Source organism: Aythya marila (genome assembly GCF_965140915.1).
Source record: "Aythya marila genome assembly, chromosome: W".
NCBI classification, from domain to species: domain Eukaryota; kingdom Metazoa; phylum Chordata; class Aves; order Anseriformes; family Anatidae; genus Aythya; species Aythya marila.
The window spans coordinates 17888477-17911365 of NC_139081.1; the positions used below are offsets into that span (position 1 = coordinate 17888477).

General features: G+C 40.4%; 1 protein-coding gene across 2 annotated transcripts in view; it reads right to left on the reverse strand.

Moving 5' to 3' along the window:
- The window catches only part of LOC309889546 (mothers against decapentaplegic homolog 2-like), a 40551-nt gene that overhangs the window by 9122 nt on the left and 8540 nt on the right, over positions 1 to 22889 (reverse strand). The window contains exons 2-4 of one of the 2 annotated variants that reach the window (XM_082782393.1): positions 3956 to 4045; positions 2627 to 2820; positions 2036 to 2170 (exon numbers count right to left, since the gene is read on the reverse strand). In XM_082782393.1, the coding sequence (XP_082638519.1) occupies positions 2036 to 2170; positions 2627 to 2820; positions 3956 to 4045 (419 nt within the window). The remainder of the gene's footprint in view (positions 1 to 2035; positions 2171 to 2626; positions 2821 to 3955; positions 4046 to 22889) is intronic. The other variant, XM_082782394.1, reaches the window with a different exon arrangement.

The window sequence follows — 22889 nt, forward strand, 5'->3', positions numbered from 1 at the left end:
CATTATCAAAGAGCAGAAACAAAGCCTTTTGCCTAAGAATTAAAATCAAGTTACATCTAATATCTATTGCTGTAAGTCTCTGACATAAGGAAGATCAGAAGGAAAATTAAATCAGTTGATTAAATAAAAATGAACCAAATGAACTGCATCTTTGGTTCAGTCTGTAAAACTACACACTAAATATAGATGTGACAAAATTCAAGCGAGAATTTAGAAGGAAGATTAAAGGAAATCTTTACTAACAAGAACTATGATGACAAAACCACATGGTTTTGAACATTTTTATAGAATTCATTGTGATAAACCAGACTCCAACCATCTTTAAATTATTTGTTATACTTAAGCCCACAGATATGGTAAAAGGTCAATAACCATTTCCAATCCAACCCACACCTCCTGTTTCCAGTTGCTAACATAGGCTGTTTGGCACAGGTTATTTTCCATATCTAGTCTGTCTGAACACAGAAGATCCCCTCCAATCTAGTACTATTAATACTGTTTTAGGGTCAGAGGTGAGCATCAACACAGCTGGAAAGAAGTGTTGAAGTGCAGCATTAAAAATTCCTAGCAGAGCATGAATGCTGCCACAAGTTTGGACAAAACAGCTCAGCACATCCCAGATTTGGAAGGGCCCTGAAGGCCACCCTGCACCTCCACAATCACCATCTGCCCAGCAAACATACAAGAGCTACACTGTAGGTGAAACAGATCTCTTCGTAGACATACTGAGACAGTATTGTGGTACAATACTACCACAGTTAGTCTGGTTTACTGCTAAAGTTCTCTGAAGCAGGCTGTCAAGACACACAAGGCTTATCAGAACCTAGCTAAGTAGTCAAGATTAGTTAAGGTGGTCAAAATAAGATACAATTCTTGAATACAAGGAGGGTGTCAGTGGCAAAGAGGAGGCAAGGTATGGTGAGTTGCATAAACATTTGAAGATCATGTGAGTACCTGCAATCACCTTGAACAGACTTCTTCCAAATAACTACCTAGAGTTCCTTGAGCTCATTTCCTGTATTTTCAAATGGTGGCTTTCCAGTAAGTTGTCTGCAAACACTATCAAAAGCCCTCTGATGGAGTCAATGAAGTATACATAAGCAAAGAAAGCAACATCAAGTTCTAGCATCTTAAATAGCTCTTTAAGTATCTCACCCTTAAGTGGCAACAAATTTGGCACCAATTAAACAGAGGAGATCAAGTTCATGGAAATTTTCTTGGTGCCATTTCAATTCTCAGATACATTTAAAGAAAATGCAAGAAACATCCTGTGTAAGACACGTAGATACAGTTTGAAACTCAGATGTGTGTAGTATACAATGCAGTCATTCTTCTAGAGAGCCAGGACCTGAATTTTCAGCTTATTCATCAGTTCTTGGATGCTGTAACACAATTGCATTTGAGGTAGGAAACAGCAAATTGGGACAGGAAACAAAGGTTACTTATCTTACATTTCTGTAAGGACACAGGCTTGTGTGTGCACTGTAGCAGCTCAGTCTTGAATTTTGTTTTGGGGTAGGGAAGAAACATTCTTTAGAAGTTCAGTACAGTTACATTATTCCTTTCCTGAACACTAACAAAAATTGTATGCACACAATTGTAACAAGTACACAAAGCAGACCTTGATCAATTGCAAGCTACATTACTTTGCAACTTAGTTTTCTCTGCATACTGCACATGGTGGAATTGAGCAGTTTACTACTCAATCTCCAATATACAGCATTTGGCAACACCTACATGTTTATAGAAGTCTTAAACCATAACATGAAGGTCTACTTTGTACTCATCAGCATTTTGAACCTTAAGCTACTGAAACCAAGTAAGCTACTCTGAAACCGCAGCAATACCTTTTTCATACAGGATCATGTTCTACAAGTAAATGTTCAGGCCTTCCATTGGAGTTAATGCAGAAAAATCAACAAGATTTAATTGGTATGTTTTTCGATTCATTTAATCACTTCGTGAAATCACCAACAATGCAGCAGCAATGGAACAAAGATAAGTGTACTGCTAGCATTAGGAGTTCAGCAAATACCTGGTATGTAATTGCTCTGCGGTTCAATTCCAGCTGGAAAGTTAGTGTTTTCAGGAATGGAATGGGTATAGTCATCAAGAGGCGGAAGCTCTGTTAGAATCTCAGTGTGCCGTGGCACTAGTACAGGAGGCAAGACTGGAAAAGCAAAATTCAAAGTATTAGTAAGACCCACAAATACACACTTCTATGAACCATAAGGGAAAAAAATAAAACATCTAACAATTTCTTCAGATGTTTCTCAGTACCGCTAATACTGCAATCATACCACTAGTTACCAGAACAGATTCCTGAGGTGTTTTTGAGTAAGACCACTCTATATTAGTAAGACAACTCTTTCATTTCCATGCTGGACCATACCATTGCTAGCAGTACTGGAAGCATTTATCATTGTTATTCAACACGTGTAAAAGTTTTTCAGCATCTTTATTACTAAAAACTTTCAATGGATGGTATTCTCAAAACCTGTAGCTTTAATCATCTTGTAGTTTTGGCAAGAGAGCACATCATCCTTCTATTTTTTTATTTAAAATATTATGCTGAACAAGTGTGTACATACAGATGCTGCTATAAAATCAGAAACAGTCTTCCTACCTGGTGTCTCTACTCTCTGGTAGTGGTAAGGGTTTACACATACTTCATCCTTTTTAAGATTAAAAGCATATTCGCAGTTTTCAATTGCTTTAAGTTCATGGTGACTGTGAAGATCTGGCCAGCGCCACAAACGACAGTAAATAACATGTGGTAATCCTTTACGATGAGATACCTGTAGTCGGCCATCGAGAGATCTACATGGGAAAGATGTTGAGAAGTATTTACAGACTGCATGCTGTCTCTTAATCGCTCAAACAACAGTGTACGCACATGGGAAAGGCAGTTTGTTCATTTTCAGAGTTCACTCAATTGACACTATTAGTGACATTTGTACTCTTGTTAAAAGACTTCAGATGAGACAAGTGATGATATCAAACAGCATTTTTACTTTTTTGAAGATGTTCAAATTATTGCCAGTGAACTTATGGTTCAATAAAAGCCACTTTTACCTCCAACCAAGTATTTAGGATAATTGCTTCACGTACATTTTTAAAAGTCAAAAGACAATTGTTGAAAGAAAAACACACATTTAATAGTCCCTCCAGTTTCTAAACCGCAAGGCTTTGTTGTGGCACAGATGCTTTATTACTTTAAGCATAAGAATTCCCACAGGACTGCAAATAAGCCTCTAAACAGTCAGCTGCCCACGTGATCCACATGGCAGTATAACTGTAATGCAAAAAGCATGAACACACATCTCGTAAGGGCTGTACAGCTTACCTTCTTGACTTCATCTGCCTTGCTACCAGCTGAAAATGTTTTAAGACTGACTGCATATGCTTACACAAATGCAGATGTTTATGATCGTTATGGAATGGGAGACAAACGTCAATACACAAATCAAGTAATGTGACATGAAAAAAAATAAAGACCCTGTTTAGAATTTGCCCACCATTAACTACTGAAGAATTTACAAACAGTTCTTTAGTAGCTCATATCTGAGCCAATTAGCAAGGCTTAACTGAAAGCTTGTGGCATACAAAGCAGTTTAAACACTATGTAAAGATTAAGTCTAAAGAATTGAGTAGCCCAACTTTGTTGATATAAATACTAAATCACATTAGAGCTTGCATTTAACAAGTCTTCCCATTCTTTCAACTGCACTGGCATGAAAAAGGAATATTCTGGAATTAGATTTTAATTGGTCAAAACATCAGCTGAGAACACTTGGATTTCTACACTGGCAAGCAAATATTTTAAAATGCTGTACCATGAGAGGCCTAGGAAGCATTTTAGTCTATTTTAAAGCTAAAGCATCCCATTACAGACCCTCCAAATCCAATCCCTCCCACAAGATTTCTATGATGTGATAGAGGGCAGAATATTCACCTGGTTTGTTCAGAGAAGCTGTAAAGGCCTGTTGTATCCCACTGATCTATCGTGTTTGGTGTACTCAATCCCCAAATTTCAGAGCAAATGCTGTGCATAAATTGAAAACAAAAACAAAAAATTGATATGAATATGGAACATGGTTATTCAAAACACCATGATGTCAAACATGGAAAAATGTACAGAATACTTCCATTCACATAGAAGATAGAGCATTATTAGACTTGCATTTAAACAGACATCTCATGCTATATTTTCTATATGAAGGAGGCTATCAAAATGGAACACGATTCAAGGTAAATGATAATGTTTTTAAAAGGTGAACAAGTTTTCTGACCAAGTAGTCAATACAGCTGCAATGTTCCTTAAAACAGGCAGAACTTTAGCCTAGCTCTTAAAATTCAGTTATCAAGGGTAGTTTCAGGTCTGTTTTGTTTTTAAATATAAGCTGCCCTAAAATTACTAAGGCCATGTGTATCTGAATCATCACAGCCTAACTTTAAGGTACCATCACTTCAGCAGTTTCATTCTCCATGCACATACTAGTTTACTGCTTTTCCCAAAACAGGAACACTCACTGAAGAAAACCATGTTGCAGTTGATATTTCACACTATTTTACGTACTCCCCTTGATTAAATAACTGAAAACTATTTTCTACCACATATAAAACATAAAATACAACTCCGTAACACTGTAGTAAATATTTTAAGTCTTAATGATAGAACAACAAACTTAATTGTTAAACCAAGCAGGAGGAAATGAGAGAAATATTTCTTCACCAAACTGGTTCAATAACAGTCAGAAGTAAAGAAAAAGGAGCCTCCCCAGGCACAGACTAAAAGCACCAGATTTAAGCAAAGCAAGAAAACAGCACAGGCTTATAAATGGGCAGCACATTTTCAGAGACATAGCTTTATCTTGGGTGATCACATATGTGCTCTGTGACCACTGGAAACTGATGGTTTATTTCACTTAAGTAACACACAAGTAGACTTGACACCTCAGAAACAAAGAGAATTTGGACAACAAGCAACTTACAACTCCACTAGCACAAACCTTGAAATTTGACTGGCTGCTACGTTACCTCTGAAGTTAAGAACCTCTGAAAAGTTGCAGCAGAAAGAAGAGAATACAAGTTCACCAAACTCCTGGTTTTAAATATAGGCTTTGCTAAATATAGCGTTTTTTTTTTTTTTTTTTTTTTTTTTTTTGTTGTTGTTTTTGTTTTTTTTTTTTTCATTTAAGCTACTAATCTTAGCTGATACACTCATAAGTTTGGATTGGGTGCTCAAGGGAATAGAAGTCAGGTAGGTATTTTTATTTCTCCTTCCTACACAGGGAAAATTCATTAGTGTTATGAAACAAAAGAGCAGACAGCACAGCATTATATTTAAAATCATCTTTAGGACAGACAACCACTTCAATTCCATGGTCACTTCAATAAAACTTAAGTGCGGACTACTGGCAAAGGGAAGGAATGGTTCTGGTCCCCTTCGTGCTCATCCCACATGCCTCACTTCTAATACCACCCCAGGGATGCTGAAATGTTCATGCAATTGAGCAGTGAATCAAAGCAATGAACAGAACAGACATGGCTGAAAATTCAAGTTTTTTGATTTGCTTTTCAGCCAGATCAGTTCTTCTACTCACTGTGGAGCTACACAAGCACTGCAGAGGAAGAATGAGATTGTGACTTGTGACAGCAGCTTGCACTTAATGACAAAAAGAAACGTCCAACAAAACATGGCCTTTCACATTTTACTGCCAACGGATACAAGTGGAAGTCCTATGCTAGATGAACTTCTGTCTTTTTGCAGACAGCCACATGCAAAGCCCCATTCTCCAACACCCAGCCCTCCAATAAGAGCTAACTGCCCTGAACTAGTTACATCTACCTAAAACACCAGCAGAAAGGACAGCTCTCTGGCCAGAATCAGAGCAGGCAGAAGAGGGACGCTGACCACTGGCAGAGCCTATAACCTCTCTCATTCAAGTTCCTAAGCTGCCTCCAGGACAGCAAGCTGCCAGAAGCTGTACAAGGACAAAATGGTTGCCTTGCAGACACATAAGCAGCCCGTGGGACATCAGTACAGTGCAGGGATGCTCCCTGTGTCCTTAAATGTGCACCACTGCTGCTTGTAAGACAGATTATCATGCACATGAAATGAGAAGAGCAATCAGCAGAGTGTGCTGCATATTAACTGACACAGCCAGCCCTGACAGCTTACTACCTTTGAGCAACAGATCCTTTACACAAAGTAATGCTCCAAAGCTGATGCTATCACATAATTTACGTTCCTAAAATTGAGGGGTGCATCACTGGTATAAGTGCAACATGCCACACAGTTGCTTCACAAGACTCAAGTCAACACATTCAAAAGTAAAATTTTATAGCCCTTAGAGCATGATGAACAATACCTTATGTTGTTAATTTTTCTCTATAAATATTTGAACTATCAAAGTTGATAGCATATTCCAAGCCCTATGAAAAGAAACAGTATTCAGAAGTGACTGCATGATGGATCCATAACTTGCACTGAAACCCAGGACACCCCAGAAAAAGAAGATGGCAAGGAAACAGGTGGGAGTGTTGGAAAAGGGGGCGCAGGAAAAGCAATCAGTTCAGAGCAAAAATTGTTCCATCACTCAGCGTCTTATGAAATATACTGTCTTCCAGGACCTGTGTCTACTTCGAGCTGGAATCAATATCAATGGGTTACTGGCTTATCTACACTAGGACTACATCCCAGGTCAAAAATGCACAAGCATGTGGAGCAATTGCCTAAAGTTACTAGGAAAATTAAACTAATATTCACATTTTAAAGAAAACGTACAGCATTGAAGAGGCTTTCAGGGTAGGGCGTAGCTGTATTACCTGAGCGTTCCCTAGGCTGCCAACCTTAGATGATATCGCGCTGGGGGAACCTGGTGTGCTGGCTCTAAGGAACAGTACGGGGCGTAGAGTGGAGTGGAGACACCACGGCTAGGCTCTGTGACAAGAGGGGGGGGACTCGATTGTTCTTGTGCACACCAAGACCAATAAACTGCACTTTTTGCTACCCTGAGTCAAGGACCTGTCGTGTTCTGACAAATGCTGTACTCTAGTGTACTTTTGCTCATTATAATATCATTACAATACCAAAACACACCTCCATCCCAAAAGCTACCCACCTCCAAGGTGCGACCACCCCTCACTGAGCATGTGCTCTGAATTTCTCAGAGCCTATTCCTTTAAACAAAAGCAAGAAAACTTTTCAATCATAACTAAGAAACGCTTGACTAGAGCCACTCAAGCTCCACCTAAAAGATAGAAAATAATATAAATTGGCCTAAGAGAGAGGGGACGTTAGGGAAGATACCATCCCGAGGGAATACACCATCCTGAGGACTTCCTGACTCCTGGGATCAGCTGATGGGCTGAGCCTCCCCCCTCATTGGGATGCCTTTGGGTGAGATTTGAACATCTGGCTATACTGGGTGTCTCTGTGGAAACTTAGAAATCTCTATAGAGTCTTTGCGTTTTAACGCGTTAATTTCCAGGCTGCACACCTGCGTATTTCATGCATGCTAGCTTGCTTTTGCAGACAGTCACTATCACCGGCAATCCAAAGAACCTGCGTACCTGTTGCTGTAATAAATTGCACTGAACTGCATCGCTCCTAGCTGTGATAGTTCTCATTGAGCGGGACAAGAGTGAGGGCATGTTACATTGTAGGAAAATTCGGGATAGTTCAGTACCCTGAATCCAACCAGACCTGTATTGGTTAATCAGCTACACACCTTAACACAACAAAGCACTACAGAGTCTACAGGAAACGTATGATCTGTATGAGCAAATGTAGTTAATTTTACCATTCATTGGGAGAAACATCCAAGGAAATTAAGTGGTTTCTCCACTCTCCTCAAACAAGATCCACTATCCAAGAGGTGCAAGACTTCCTCCTACTACGTCACCCAGCTTAAGGACTCTTAATATTCATACACATATATTCAGAATGAGATTTCTGACCACCATCAAAACATTCTTCACACACAGCACCTCCATTAGCCTGCAGTTACTGCTCCTAATAGTGCTCATTCACACACAAGCAATAGACTGGTGGAAGGCTGAGACTCCTATTCATTCCAGATTGCTGGTAACTGTAAAGAAGGTAACTAAAGAAAGTAACTGCATTCTGAAAGCTGCTTGAGCAGCCACTAAAACCATCTAATAAAACAGGAAGCTGTCCTGGTTTCAGTTAGGACAGAGATAATTTTCTTGCTGGGACATTCAAAAATTGGGATACGCATTTGGCAAAGGCCACCTGGTTAGTCAATACTAGGGGGATCTGCCAACCGAGCTGGACCTGTGTCGTGGTTTAACCCGGCTGGCAGCTAAATACCACGCAGCCGTTCGCTCACCCTCCCCCCTCTCTGGGACGGGGGAGAGAAATGGAAAGTGAAGCCCGTGAGTTGAGATAAAGACAGTTTAATAAGACAGGAAAATAATAACAACAACAATAATAATAATAATACAATGGTGATAATAGGAAAATAATAATAATATGCACAAACAAGTGATGCACAATGCAATTGCTCACCACCCGCTGACTGATGCCCAGCCTAACCCCGAGCAGTCCGGCCTCCTCCCCCCAGGTAGCCACCCCTATATATTGTTTAGCATGACGTCAGATGGTATGGAATACCCCTTTGGCTAGTTTGGGTCACCTGTCCTGGGTCTGTCCCCTCCCAGCTCTTACTGCACCCCCAGCCTGCCCGTTGGCAGGACAGAGCAAAAGGCTGAGATGTCCTTGGCTTGGTATAAGCACTGCTCTGCAACAATTAAAACATCGGGGTGTTATCAGCACTCTTCTCATCCTAAGCCAAAACACAGCATTCCACCAGCTACTAGGAAGAAAATTAATTCTGTTCTAACTGAAACCAGGACAACCTGCAAAATCAAACCTCTTACGTACTGTAGATGGGGATAAAGTTCCTATAGCGCACGTAAGAAATATGCTGGGTAAAACAGTCTGGGCTACTCCTGCCTCAGGAAAAGGCAAACCCATTCATCGAATGGGTTTTACTCAGGGATCTTGATGCACTTGGTGGGTAACACAAAAGAATGGAGAGGTCTGGTGTATACCCCAAGGGGATTTAATACTAGGTAAGAATAGCCCATGAATTGAATTGTATCACGGTAATTACTATGTACTACTGTATGTCATCACTACCATGATTACTATACATCCTAGATGAAAATGGTGATTAATTAGAATGTATGGAAAAGAGCATAACCTGAGCATAACATAAATGGTATGGAATAAGGGGTGGATAGATGTCCTGGTTTCAATTAGGACAGTTAATTTTCTTCCTAGTAGCTGGTAGAATGCTATGCTCTGGCTTAGGATAAGAAGAGTGCTGATAACACCCCGATGTTTTAATTGTTGCAGAGCAGTGCCTACACCAAACCAAGGACGTTTCAACTTCTCACTCTGTTCTGCCAGCGGGCAGGCTGGGGCTGCAGCAGGAGCTGGGAGGGGACAGACCCAGGACAGCTGACCCAAACCGGCCAAAGGGGTATTCCATACCATCTGACATCATGCTGAACAACAGATAGGGGTGGCTACCTGGGGGGAGGGGGCCAGACTGCTCGGGGATAGGCTGGGCATCAGTCAGCGGGTGGTGAGCAATTGCATTGTGCATCACTTGTTTTGTATACGTTATTAGTAGTACTATTATTATCATCATTATTGTTATTATTATTTTCCTGTCTTATTAAACTGTCTTTATCTCCACTCACGGGCTTCACTTTCCCCTTTCTCTCCCCCATCCCAGAGAGGGAGGGGGGAGAGTGAGCAAACAGCTGTGTGGTGTTTAGCTGCCAACTGGGTTAAACCACAACAGAAGCAGAGATTTAGTGCCCCAGAATAAATAGGAAACATTACCTCCTAAGCTTACCTTTCTGAAGTGTCCCAAACCCCTTAGGGGGAGAAGGCTCCTTCTTCGCTTTACTCCATTAAGATTCCAGAAGAATCAAGGACTAACATCTGTACTCTTAAGTTAAATCTCATCTGGAAGTGTTCCCAGACCATGGAACCCCTGGAACACGATCATGTATGCTAGAAAGCAGCTAGGACATTCCCCAGCACTGCACTGTGCCAATTAGTGCTCTCCCACTCAATTCCCAGGTCTGAGGGTCAGAACACAGTTGGGACAGCTTGCACTGGGCAGTTCAGCTGCAGCCACCCTGCCCTGGAAGGAAAGAGCATAAAAGCATGGACACAGGCAGTCCCAAGCCAGTTGGCCTCAGTGCCTGGGAACATTCCCAGGCACATTTAATTTATTAGGAGTGAAGTAGCCAACAGGTATCACCATTTTACCTTTAGTGAGCAGACTGCCCTCAGGCTGAAGCCTTGAAGCACACTTCAGGCTTCATGTTTTATAGAACAGTTTTCTTTTTTTTTTCCTTCTTGGTTTTGAACCCATTGTATATTGCAGCAGTGGTAAACTATCATTGTTTCCAAAATATATTTTGACCCCTGCAGCCAAGCAGGACTTAAATCTTTCCTGTGTAGACAGGGCTTAAATATACTCCAAAATACAAGCTCAGCCCTAATACACCTCCCAGCAGAGTGGACATGTTCGTTCCAAGAAGCATTTTATAGCTGGTCTCAATACGATTTAACTGTTGACATAAACAAGGTCACCTATTCAAAAACTAGTTTTGCTGATGATTTTTATTTACTCATTTTAAATCATTTCAATACAGATTTAGATTAGCAAGTCATCATATTCTGTGGCCTCCTGCACTTCAAACGAGCTTGCTTTGTGATACTAGCATTGCTGCTTTTGCAGACCCTACAGAATTAGAGTTTATTTTAAGAGACTTTAAGAATTAAAACAATCAATTTGGCTTAATTTTTCATGTATTCTGAAGTTCTAGCACAAGAAGATGAAGGAGAAATGCTCTAAAGATACTTGCACTAACAAACTGCTAAACCCAGGGATTTTCAGGGAAAAGTTAGTGTTCTAGCAAACATTTGCTACACTCTCAACCTGGGAAAACTCAGCCCTGTGATTCCAATGTCAGGACTGACCAGAACACAAATGTAGTGAAGAAAAAGTCAGACAAGTTATAACTGGGTGGAACCAACACTACTTCTGTTTAAGCCTTTCCCTAAATGGGAAGGGCTGTAAGAGTTGGAGTTTCAACCTTTTTATCTGCTTATAAGGAGCAGCATCTCAGATGATATTACACAATTCTAATAAGAAGAATCTTTAATGTGGCTATCAGCATGCAACAGCACAAGGTATGCCTTCAATTCTTCCATTTCATCATTTCCTTTAACAGGAAAATCCAAGCTCCAAAAATCCGTACTCTGGGCAAGAAATTACCTAAACAGCAGAGAGCTGTAGCAACACTTCACAATTTTGAGACAAAGTGCCCAAACCACTTCTCTTTAGTAAGACACGCAATACTGACACATAGGAAAAACATAGGTGCAGGAAGAACATAAAGAAGAACATAACCAAAATGTCTTTGTATTATGTAAGTCTACATGGTAGAGATAATGATCCCAATCAGCATGAACAGTACAAGCTATCTTACTTATATCAAGTAAACCTACTATTCAAGCCTACTACAGAAGTAGGCATCTACTTCAAATATGAGTTTTTAAACCTGCCCATAAAGAATGAACATGGACAAAAGCAGTTTGAACCACGCTTAAGCAAGCTGTTTGCCTTTTTTTTAAACTCATATACTTACTAGAAGAATCAATGCCTGTATCAGAATCCATAATAATGAGATATACACTGTAAAGGATGAAGTAGTCTAGAGTAGATGGAGTGCATCAACGGGAAAACAGACTGAAGACAGATTTTTTTTATTTGCAGTACGATTAGTGGCAAAGGACACTGCCCATTGAGGTGGAAAAAGGAACAGAATAACGTACTGCTTTCAATTTCCTGAAAGATGTATTGCCAACCATCATATTAATATTAGTCTGTGACAGTACGATCTCATCTTAGCAAATTCAGGAAGCAATTTGCATTCTGATTTGCAGTGGCACTAATTCTGAATTAGAAACCCCCATGACTGGAGATGCATCAACACAGAACAGTCCACAGCCTTTGCAGATGTCCAGATGCCAACTAATAAAGCCTCCTCAGCTTGGTGTTTGCCTAATCAGGTTCAGTTCCTCAGCACAGCTAAAAGCCAGAGGTACTAATTTGCAAGATTCAAGTGCTGTTTGATGCTGTGGTCACAGCTATTTGGACAAGCTGACACTGCACTGCATACACTCCAAGATATCCCTGTACTTTCCCCAAGTGCATTTGCAAAATAGATGATACGCATACGGACAAAGGTGGTAGGTCTTGTCAATGATATCCAGTTGTGCAGAGATGTTTATTGAAGGTTATAGCTGAAAGAACCTGAAGTCAGCACAATTTTAAACAGTACTGTGTGTGCATCAGAATAGTTACACATGTAATATACAGACATCAGCTTGAACAGGTAACTACTATTGTGAATTTAAGCTTTTTCCTGAGTGACAGATTGAACAAAGCAACCCTCTTACCACTAAAACTGTTCACAGTATTGGAAACACTGCATGCTTTAGGTACTTTCTGTGTACTAAATGAAGTACTTGCAACAAACACTACATCAGATGCAAGTTTGGTGGAACCACTTCAAAGACATTTACATATCAAGTAGTAGAAGCTCTCTATAAAAATTGGTAAATATTGTCACAGCTCAAGCATAACTGCAATTCCATGTTACTCTTCAGTCCTGCAAAGAAACAGGATGACTGTACAGGAGCTGGAAGGCATGGAGTTGACAGTCTCTTCCTTAACTGAAGTGGTAGCACTAGAAAGATGAAAAATGAAATTTGAAAAGCAAATTTCATCACATTAGCCGAAGTCTGTATTACTCAGGAATCATCACATAAAGGTCTTGGACACTGACCTCCCCTATTTCTTAGGCAATACACTTGAACTCCTGATTTTTTTCCTGGACCATACTCTTCAGAGTCCACAGCCAGTAACAGGTTTGCAAGTTCACTTTCAAGGTAATCTTTTCCATTCATCTTTCTCCTACACCTTAACCTCAACAGGCCTTTCTACCACCAAAGGTAGTTGCCCCTACCTTTTCCTGAGGCATTTGTAGTGCTGGAGCTGCCACTGAAAGAAAAACAATTTCAGCAAATTGTGACAGTACTCCTTTTATTCACTTTTACATGGGAGACAAGAATAAGTTCATTTCCTAAATTCAAAATTCCCATTCAAAGCTTTTCTAGAGTTGTGAGCCTGACACTTATGTTTTCACTCAATTTTACTCAAAGTGAGAAAAATGCAAATAAAGATGAAGTGTTCACTTGCAGTAAAGAAGTTACTTAGTACAGGCACACAAATGTTTCCATAGCAGCCTACCAGTTACAGGACTTACTACCTTCACTGAGATTTTGTCACGGGGGCAGGAAGGAGGTACAGAATTGGTTATAACAAGAATTCGTTCTTGAAGTAAAACTATCCAAAATTCAGTTAGAACACACAAAAAAAAAAAAGTTACCAGACTTACAGAATCCAATTTTCTCATAAGAAAGGAGCAAGTTACATTGCCTTAACATTACTCGTGGCTGCTTCTGTAAAATTTGCCTCAGAAAACAGGTTAATGTCTATAGACTGAAGACCTGTATCTTTTATTTAATTATGTAAGATCTTAAGTCTAAGACCTTATACACAACACAGAACTGGAAAACAAGAACACAGTTATATTAACTTAAGCTCCAGTTCAGCACTGGTATAGCTGGATCGAAGTTGCACTCCTGTGAGGACACTGTCCTTTACTCCACTGATACTAAGAAAAAGATCAACTGGTAGATGAAAGAACTGAATCCTTCTTCCTCTTCTGCTGGTTTCTTCCTGATGACCACTGGGGTTCAAAAACCCATAAAGCTCAGAGGGATGCATACAAAGGGGTATACCAAACCTTTGGAACATGGGTCTTGAAGATAACAGGAAAGATAGATTTGAAATGCTGAGAGATAATACAGATTAATCAAGATCAGCAATCAAAAAGATTCATGAATTACGTAGATTGTATTCAGCACAGTTAACCTCCTATGAAATCTGCCTGATCATGGTTTCCTTAATTCCAGGTTTCAAAGGAAAGTATGTAGCTACTTTTATATTCCAACTTGACAGTCCTTCCTTTATACTGGCAGCTAGCATTTCTCCATATTACAGGCTAAAACATCTGCATCATCCAGCAGCAATGCCAATTACACTGCCTGTATTTGCAAACAGCATCTCAGCTAGCTGTACAGCCAGTTGTCTGAACAAAAGCTTCCTGTAAAGTATACTTTGGCTCACTTAAATGCCTCAGCTACTGAATTACATGTTGCTCGTAGTTTATTTTCCCCATGCTGGGGTGGCAGGGAAAAGATCATCTGCACTCAGATCTGTTCTCAGTTAGAAAACATTAAACAGATCTGCAATAGCAACGCAAATTTTAAGTTGCTTTCATGAGATCTAGCCTACTCCTCTTTGGATCCCGCATCATTTTGCATTCCAGCAGAACTGACCAGTACATTTCCATCAGCCTACATTATAGTGACACAATATCATCTGCTCACTTAAATATAAATAAGCAGACACACACATTCATCAACTGGCACGACTCAAAGCTATAGCAGTACATTTCTGTTTGTGAATATTGTGAAGTAACACAGAAATACTAATCTCTTTTTCTTGTGTAAAGACTTGGGAATTTAGTATGAAATTATTTTTCTAAGCACCAGCTAGAGTGATGAGCTAATATCTTGACCAATGCTGAATAAAAGCACAAGCCTGAATTCCTCTTAAAAATCACTTAGACAAATCTGCAGTGGCACTCATTAAAAGGAGCTGGACACAACTCTTCCAATGAGACTGTTCTGTGATAGACACAAGTAGAGAAACAGACCACTAGGAAAAAAAAAGAAATTCAGTTAAAGGATAGTATTAGCAACCAGAGTAAACAGGTACTTGGACAGAAGTATAGGTGGGCAGTTAGACAGCTACCAGATTCTCCCATTCTTCAAAGGAAGCAACAGAGCCTGTTAAGGATAGGAAAAGGATATTAAGTAATGTCTAAAGGAGACCTGGACTGCAGAAGAGAAAGCTCTTACAGAACTGAGAGCACAATTTTCTCTCTCAGCACAAACTCAACAAAACAACAGCAATACTGGCAGCTGGGCACTCAGCTCCCACAATTATGAGTGCTTCCTCAAGTACCTCCAACCCTTTCAATTTACTTTTATTTGTAAGTAGCCCTCAATACATTTAAAAAAAAAAAAAAAAAAAAAAGCTTTGCTCCACCTCTCTCCCAGAATCCAAAATCCAGACTTTTCTTCCAGCATATGCAACACAGATTATTTGTTCAGAACAGTAACTGTACCTTTTCTCCCTGCCTCCTTCCTTCCCACACAAACGCTGAAGACATACTATAGCCAAGAAATGTTTACAGATGTGCATACTGAGTGGAATATAAGTCAGGAACCATTACACAACTCTCCTCTTAATCAGAGCCCTTTCAAGGAAAAGAAGTTGACATTGAATTTTATGTAACACATTAAAAAAGTTGCATCAAATACAAAATTCATCATTTGAACTGTGGAAAATGACTCAAGTAACCTTCCTTATAAGTAGAAGTGTGCTAAAAAATAAACACATCAAAATAACCAGAAAAGCAGGAGCTGTGGGATACAGTTAACCTCTCTAACACTATGTGAAAGAGGGGAAAAAAGGTCCTTGAACAATGCCATTTACTTTAGCTTAAACTCCACAGATGTCCACATGGGACACAGAAGTGGAAGGCGAGGTACAAAAGACTCTGTTAGAGGCCAACAGCAGGGCCACCCATTGCCCAGAGGAGGGCCAGCAGCTGTTTTCTCCCAGCCCTGCATAGTGCCAGGCCAGCCACTCAACTCAATGAACAGCATCTGCTTCTCCTGCCTTTTCTCAAGGCAGGCTTCTTCCTGGTCACATGTTCAACAAACTGCCAACAAAGGCAAAAGTACAGATATAAGGCCCCTTTTCAAAGCACTTTATTCTCCCTTCTCCCAAATCTCAAAGAAATTCAAGTATTACATAACTAAGGTCCCCAGTACATGCAGAATTCCCTGCAACTAAGAGGAGTTGAATGAAGGTAAGGTTTGAGCCATAGAGAAAGCTTCCCCAAGCAACATAGTGGGGAGAAGAACTGAATGGTACCTGTGCTATGACTGTTACAGCAAATTGATATATGCAAATATAAAAATGACTGGCTTCGGTTAAATCACACTGCCTTCACTCACAGCAATGCCTGTATTTTATTAGAAATATTAAAGAAAATTCATAATCATCAAGGAAGCCATAAAAAGGCTTGAAGTATCAGTGTTCAGGTACAAGAAAGCAATTTTTTTTAATTTTTATTTTTATTTTTTTTTAAATGTACTTGGCTTGTTTGCTGAGATACTGCATGGCCTTACACATTGAGTAAAAGCAAAAATCAGTCAGACAAGGTGCCTGGCTACAGGCCTCTATTCTCCTCAGGCCAGAACAGAATATGGGACCCCATATCAGACATTAATGACAGAAAACCTCAGTATGCATGGGACAAGATCCCTTAGAATACAAATCAAAGCCTATTTCTTGAGCTTCACTGCCTAGAGCTAGGCAAAAGGAAACATTAAGATGACAGACAAATCCTGAAGTACTTGGCATCTTGTTCATGATCCATACCCAGAACACACAACTGCAGACAATGCCTACAAGCACTCTTGCCTCACATGCAGTTGCTTAACAGCTGAAGTACTTTCTAAAGACATCCAATAGTTTTCCTCTTCCTCACTCTACTTGTCAGGTGTCAACCCTGATCTACCAGCACCTGCCCTGTGCTGATGTGGCAGTTACCCTGCTCTCTCCCTGTACTACTGCAGCCAAAGATCAGAATTTCAAAAGCTTGAGAATATCAGCATTCAAGTATACAGCTTCTCAGTGCAAAGGGAACTGGTGAAATCCTTCTGGGAAAGGCTGGTTACTGGAGAAAACACCAAAGGGTCTCCACTTGAGGAGCACATATTCCAGCTCTGGGCCACGGTAAAAATGTCTCATCACTGAGCAGGATATTACAACATTTTTTAAATGACTGTCACCAATGCAATTTGCCACAGGCACAATCCCATTGGCAGTAGGCCTTCTGTTCTCCACCTATATTCATCTCACTGAAAGACATGGGAAACAGCAAAACACTGAGCTCTAAACACTTAGCAGACTAATGTCTTGTTAAAGCAGTAAGATAGATAAATTGGACATAAGCAAAACAGACAAAAGTTAGATAAATGAACAAAGAGGCATTTTCATTATTAGCTGTGTGAAATTCACCAGAATGGATACAGCTAAAGGTCATAGCAAGGACAGAACTTAAGTTTATATTCAAGCTCCCCTCACTGTTACAGAAGGGGACGTGTTTATTACAGAAAGATAGGAAAGAACTACCAGTAAGTTTTGGTGAGCAGATGCTGTGCTGCTGCAGACTTCCACAAATACATCTAGGTTCAGAAGGTGCTCTTAAAAAGTGTACTTAAGAGTCCATGAAATTAACATTTGAGTGACCTATTAAAGAGAAAACTCTTTCAACCAAACACCTGAAAGTCAAGCAGTACTTCAAACACAGCTTTCCACAACAGAGCTGAAAGACTCCATATCAGTTGATACTAGATTTTCTTCATGTTCAAGGTTTCAGAACTACAGCATGAGTTAAAAAGTTACTTAAAATATCAACATAAGAACTTGACCTGAAGCTTCCCACAAAACTAAGAGGAAGTGAAGACCAGTTCTGGAATGTAACTCACCAATTCAACTCAACAGTAACCTTAAAAATACACATTTAAGCAACACTGAGTTTACTTCTTTTGTATCTGGCTTCTACCTATCCAGTAGGTAAGAAACTGAGCGCACAAAGAAATGCTCAGTTTACCTCCAATTACAGACAAAGACTCCAAGTGAAAGTTTTTAATTCCTGACCTATCAAAAACTTGCTTGCACATTTCAGAATGCAAAGCCACAATTTGGGGAATCTTTTTTCTGAACAAATGCTGAAGTCAGATTACTGTGCAGCACTCGTCCAATGGGATTTCCCTGATCTCACTGTTCTTCTGCCAATTTTGAAGCACATGCAGTGAGATGTGAACCTACTCCAGCTTCTGATTGTTCTCTTGTATCCCGCTGGTCTGCTTCAAACAATGCAGCATGACACAGGCCAACAAAAGCTGTTCATGATGAGACTATAGCATTGTATACAGTAAATTTCAGAAGTTTTCCACCAACCAGCACAGCAACCAAATCAGAGTAAGCAAGTAGTAACAAGCAGTAAACAAGACGCAGGAAATTGCTTTTATTAAATTGGCAGGTGTAGATTACAAGTAGGATTAAATCAGTAGGGAACCCATTAACTGGCTACTTGTGTTCAAAGCTGCAACAGTAAGAGAACTGCAGCATGTTGTTTATCCTATAAATTCTTCCTAGACTAACTGCCTGATCTACACAATTTGGAAGTTTTTCCTATAAAACTGTTTGTCATAAAACATTCACATTAGCAAACAGCGCTCAGGTGCTCTGTTACAATAACAAGAAAACTAAACTGGCTGACTTCTACAAAGCAGGAATATAACGAGCAGAGGAATCTTTACCACACTGAATAGCTGGCCTGATAAAGACATTAATTACCACAGCAAGCCAGTGGTTTAGCACTGGCTTGGGCTGACTGAAGCCTGTTTCTTTACTGAAGAAAAATAAGTACTATTTATGAGGTTATTTGAGGCTTAACATTGACTGTGCTTTATTGTCAATATATTCTTCTTGAATGATCAAGATGTCGTCTTAATGATAACATAAGGTGTCATATACAGATATTATTCCTGCTAGTCATAGCTTGTTACTAGGATCTACTGAGTGATAAGTTGCTAAAGTAATCACAAATCACCATTTTTCGTTTGCCTAAAATTCCACAACCCCAGCATCCCTTCTTAATCTGGCACAAATACTTAACAGAATATAAAATCAAGCTAATTTAAACACTTTTTTATTCCAACTCCTGACCATCTCTTCCTGCTTCTTACCACTAAAACCATCTTAATGAGGAGCAACAGTTACTTGAAGATAAAGAACTTCCACAGATTCCAACAGCTTTTCACCCCTAAATTTGCTTTCCATATCAGTAATGCTCCAGTAGGAACAATGCCTTAAGCTCACTCCCTAACCAAATAATTCAGTTTATGCTGGTGCGAAGGTAGCATTATCGCACACCTTAGAACAAAAAAAAGAAAATCATCTCCACTTATACTGAAAAATGACAAGTTAGAAGTCGGTACAGTCACCCAAGAAAGGGCAGCAGAGCCAGGACTAGAACCCACATCTCCCTAAGACTGCACCCAGTGCTCCAATTAGTACTAACAAGGTCTTCAAATTCAGCAATTTTTCCTCCTGACTCAAAAGGCAAGCTCTTTTTAACTATGCAGCATTTTGCTATTGGCTAGTATCTGGCACATTTACAGTTTTACATGTTGCTCTGCCTCAAATGACATGCCAACGCTTTCTGGTTGGCATACCAACTCTAAAAAAATTATAGGGGTAAGTCATGTGACTTCCTGAACCACATGACTTTAAATTTGGCAGCCCTAAGTTTCTTTGTTTAATGCTCTAAGACTTCCTTTTTCAGGATGACATCAATATTATAAGATGTAGTAATTTGAACTACGTCTACAGTGAAGTTTCATCTTAGTTAACAGCAATTCAGTCCTCAACATCACAGCTATGCAAGAATCAAGAGTAATATTTTAGTATATTTAATAAATCTTTACTCAATTACATTATAACAAGCCATCACTCTTAATTTCAATTAATGCTACTTTAGAAGGCTAGAAAACTTCAATTTTCAAATTTATCTTCTAAAGAGCGACTTACCTACACTACAACAAGGCTCCTGAATGACATAATATACACTGCCTAGACAGCTCCCTACTGATATTCTTCTGCATCAAGACACTAGGAATAAGGTCTTGCTGCAAAGCAGACAGTTGAGAAGAGCTGGTAAAGGAATAAGTTATTAGAAAATAAATACTTCTGTTCACGAGTCCTGCATACTACCCTACATAACAAAGACAACAATGCTATGAATCAAAGCAAACAAAACTTAACTTCTACATTGTAGCCTGAAGTTAAGTAAAAAGGGCTAGAGAAAGGGGAGTGGCAGTACTCAACTTCTTGCCTTGCTCTGCTTTGAGCATTTGCTATACTCTGTCACAGCCCAATCATCCCAATCCATAATAGTTCTTTAAAAAACAGTACCACAAGACAATGTTGACTGGTTCACAAAAGCAGATTTTCAGTAACGAACGCTCAAAGCGCTGTTTTCACAATCAAGCTTCAAAGAGGTATTCATTTAAAGCTAGTTTCTGAAGACAAGAACATTAAGTTGTGCAGTTATTCAGCTCCCTTGAGTAAAGGTTTTAAAATATACAGAGCATGAATATTAATGCCAGACAAATTGGTACTTCCACAGTTAGGTGTTGTTAAACCATAGTTAACTGATCTGAACCAACTTAAATTATTTTTCATTCAGCAGCCTAAAAGAAACTGAGAAAGCTGTGAATGGCCACTAGCAGATACTTGGTTTTAATTTCCAAGTTTAGTTTTGTGAAGACACCAATTAAACTGACATAAGATAGTTTTGAAGTTCAAGGAAATGCATAAGAGTTTTCAAGTAGACATAGGTAGCATCACCAATACTGTCTTATTAATTGCTCACCTCAGGTTTACAACTTCAGCTTCATGGAGACCGGAAATCAAACTCAATATGAATTTTATTTCTCATTATATGCCCACACAGCACCTAATGGTTCTGCAATCCAGAGCTTACACACGTCATTTTAAATATATATATATAATTATGGCCATTGTACTTCTATCTACAGCCATAAACCTACCAACCTGGGTCTCTGGAAACTAAAAAGGACTGGGCACATTTCTTCTGGGGAGGAGATGGTCTTCGAACACCAGGCTCCAGCTTCTGCCACCTGGTTCTGAGGAAGACCCCAAGGAAATCTATGAGCACTGTTGTTTTCTGTGTGCTAACCCAGGCTGCACAACAGAGCACTACAGAGCACGCACCAGGTGAAAGTTGTCACCATGAAATTACAAAAAACAATTATTAGAAAACACTGCAAAATATCAGAAAGTATCCCCAAAATCAACTGCTTTGCACTTGCCACTTTCAGCAACAGCTATTTTTTTCCTACACAATTATCTGTGTGTTGTCTGAGCAATGCAGGCAGGCTTTTACCTGACTAGCAGCCAGCAAAGAGGTATCTCACACCACAGGAAGCCACTGCAAAGCAGTGTCAGTCCATCCTTACTACCCTACAGAGGTCAGAAACCAGCCCCATGCATTTAGAAAGCACTGAGAACTTTCTTTAGTCTTCCATGGAGAACATGGAGACAACGTTCAAGTCCCACCATAATTACAGAACTGATAAGAGCAGAGGCAAATTGATCCTCCTGCTACACCTCTCCAGCGCATGCATTTTACACGTAAATGAATGTGTAGACTGAAATAAAGGATATGGTTTGAGAATGTTCCTTATACACAGCAGTTCTCAGCTTGTGAGCTATGATTAAGAATTAATGTCCATCCCCAACTCAAATATAGTATTATTAAAACTCTACTACAAACTAACAGAGGATGCCAAGTTCTGTTGCTGGGAAAACAGACTTCACCTCTGTCTGGTTAGCAATGTTATTTTAGGATCCATTGTGCCAATCCAACTGCCTGCTGTTGTCCTCGTAGCTAAGGTGCTCACAGCTTCGCAGCAGATGTTGGAACTCTCACAAAATCACAGAATTTCTAGGTTGGAAGAGACCTCAAGATCATCGAGTCCAACCTCTGACCTAACGCTAACAGTCCCCACTAAACCATATCCTTAAGCTCTACATCTAAACGTCTTTTAAAGACTTCCAGGGATGGTGACTCCACCACTTCCCTGGGCAGCCTGTTCCGATGCCTAACAACCCTTTCGGTAAAGAAGTTCTTCCTAACATCCAACCTAAAGCTCCCCTGGCGCAACTTAAGCCCATTCCCCCTCATCCTGTCACCAGGCATGCGGGAGAACAGACCAACCCCCACCTCGCTACAGCCTCCTTTGAGGTACCTGTAGAGAGCGATAAGGTCGCCCCTGAGCTTCCTCTTCTCCAGGCTGGACAAGCCCAGCTCCCTCAGCCACTCCTCGTAGGACTTGTTCTCCAGGCCCCTCACCATCTTGGTTGCCCTTCTCTGGACCCGCTCAAGCACCTCGATGTCCTTCTTGTAGCGAGGGGCCCAAAACTGAACACAGTACTTGAGGTGCGGCCTCACCAGAGCCGAGTACAGGGGGACGATCACCTCCCTAGCCCTGCTGGCCACACTGTTTCTTATACAAGCCAGGATGCTGTTGGCCTTCTTGGCCACCTGAGCACACTGCTGGCTCATATTCAGCTGACTATCCACCATCACTCCCAGGTCCTTCTCTGCCTGGCAGCTCTCCAACCACTCATCTCCCAGCCTGTAACTCTGCTTGGGGTTATTGCGCCCCAGGTGCAGGACCCAGCACTTGGCCTTGTTGAACTTCATGCAGTTGACCTCAGCCCATCGGTGCAGCCTATCCAGATCCTCCTGCAGAGCCTTCCTACCCTCAAGCAGATCGACACACGCACCTAGCTTGGTGTCATCTGCAAACTCAAACTGAGGGTGCACTCAATGCCCTCATCCAGATCATCGATGAAGATATTAAAGAGGACCGGCCCCAGCACCGAGCCCTGGGGAACGCCACTAGTGACTGGCCTCCAACTGGACTTGGCTCCATTCACCACGACTCTTTGGGCCCGGCTATC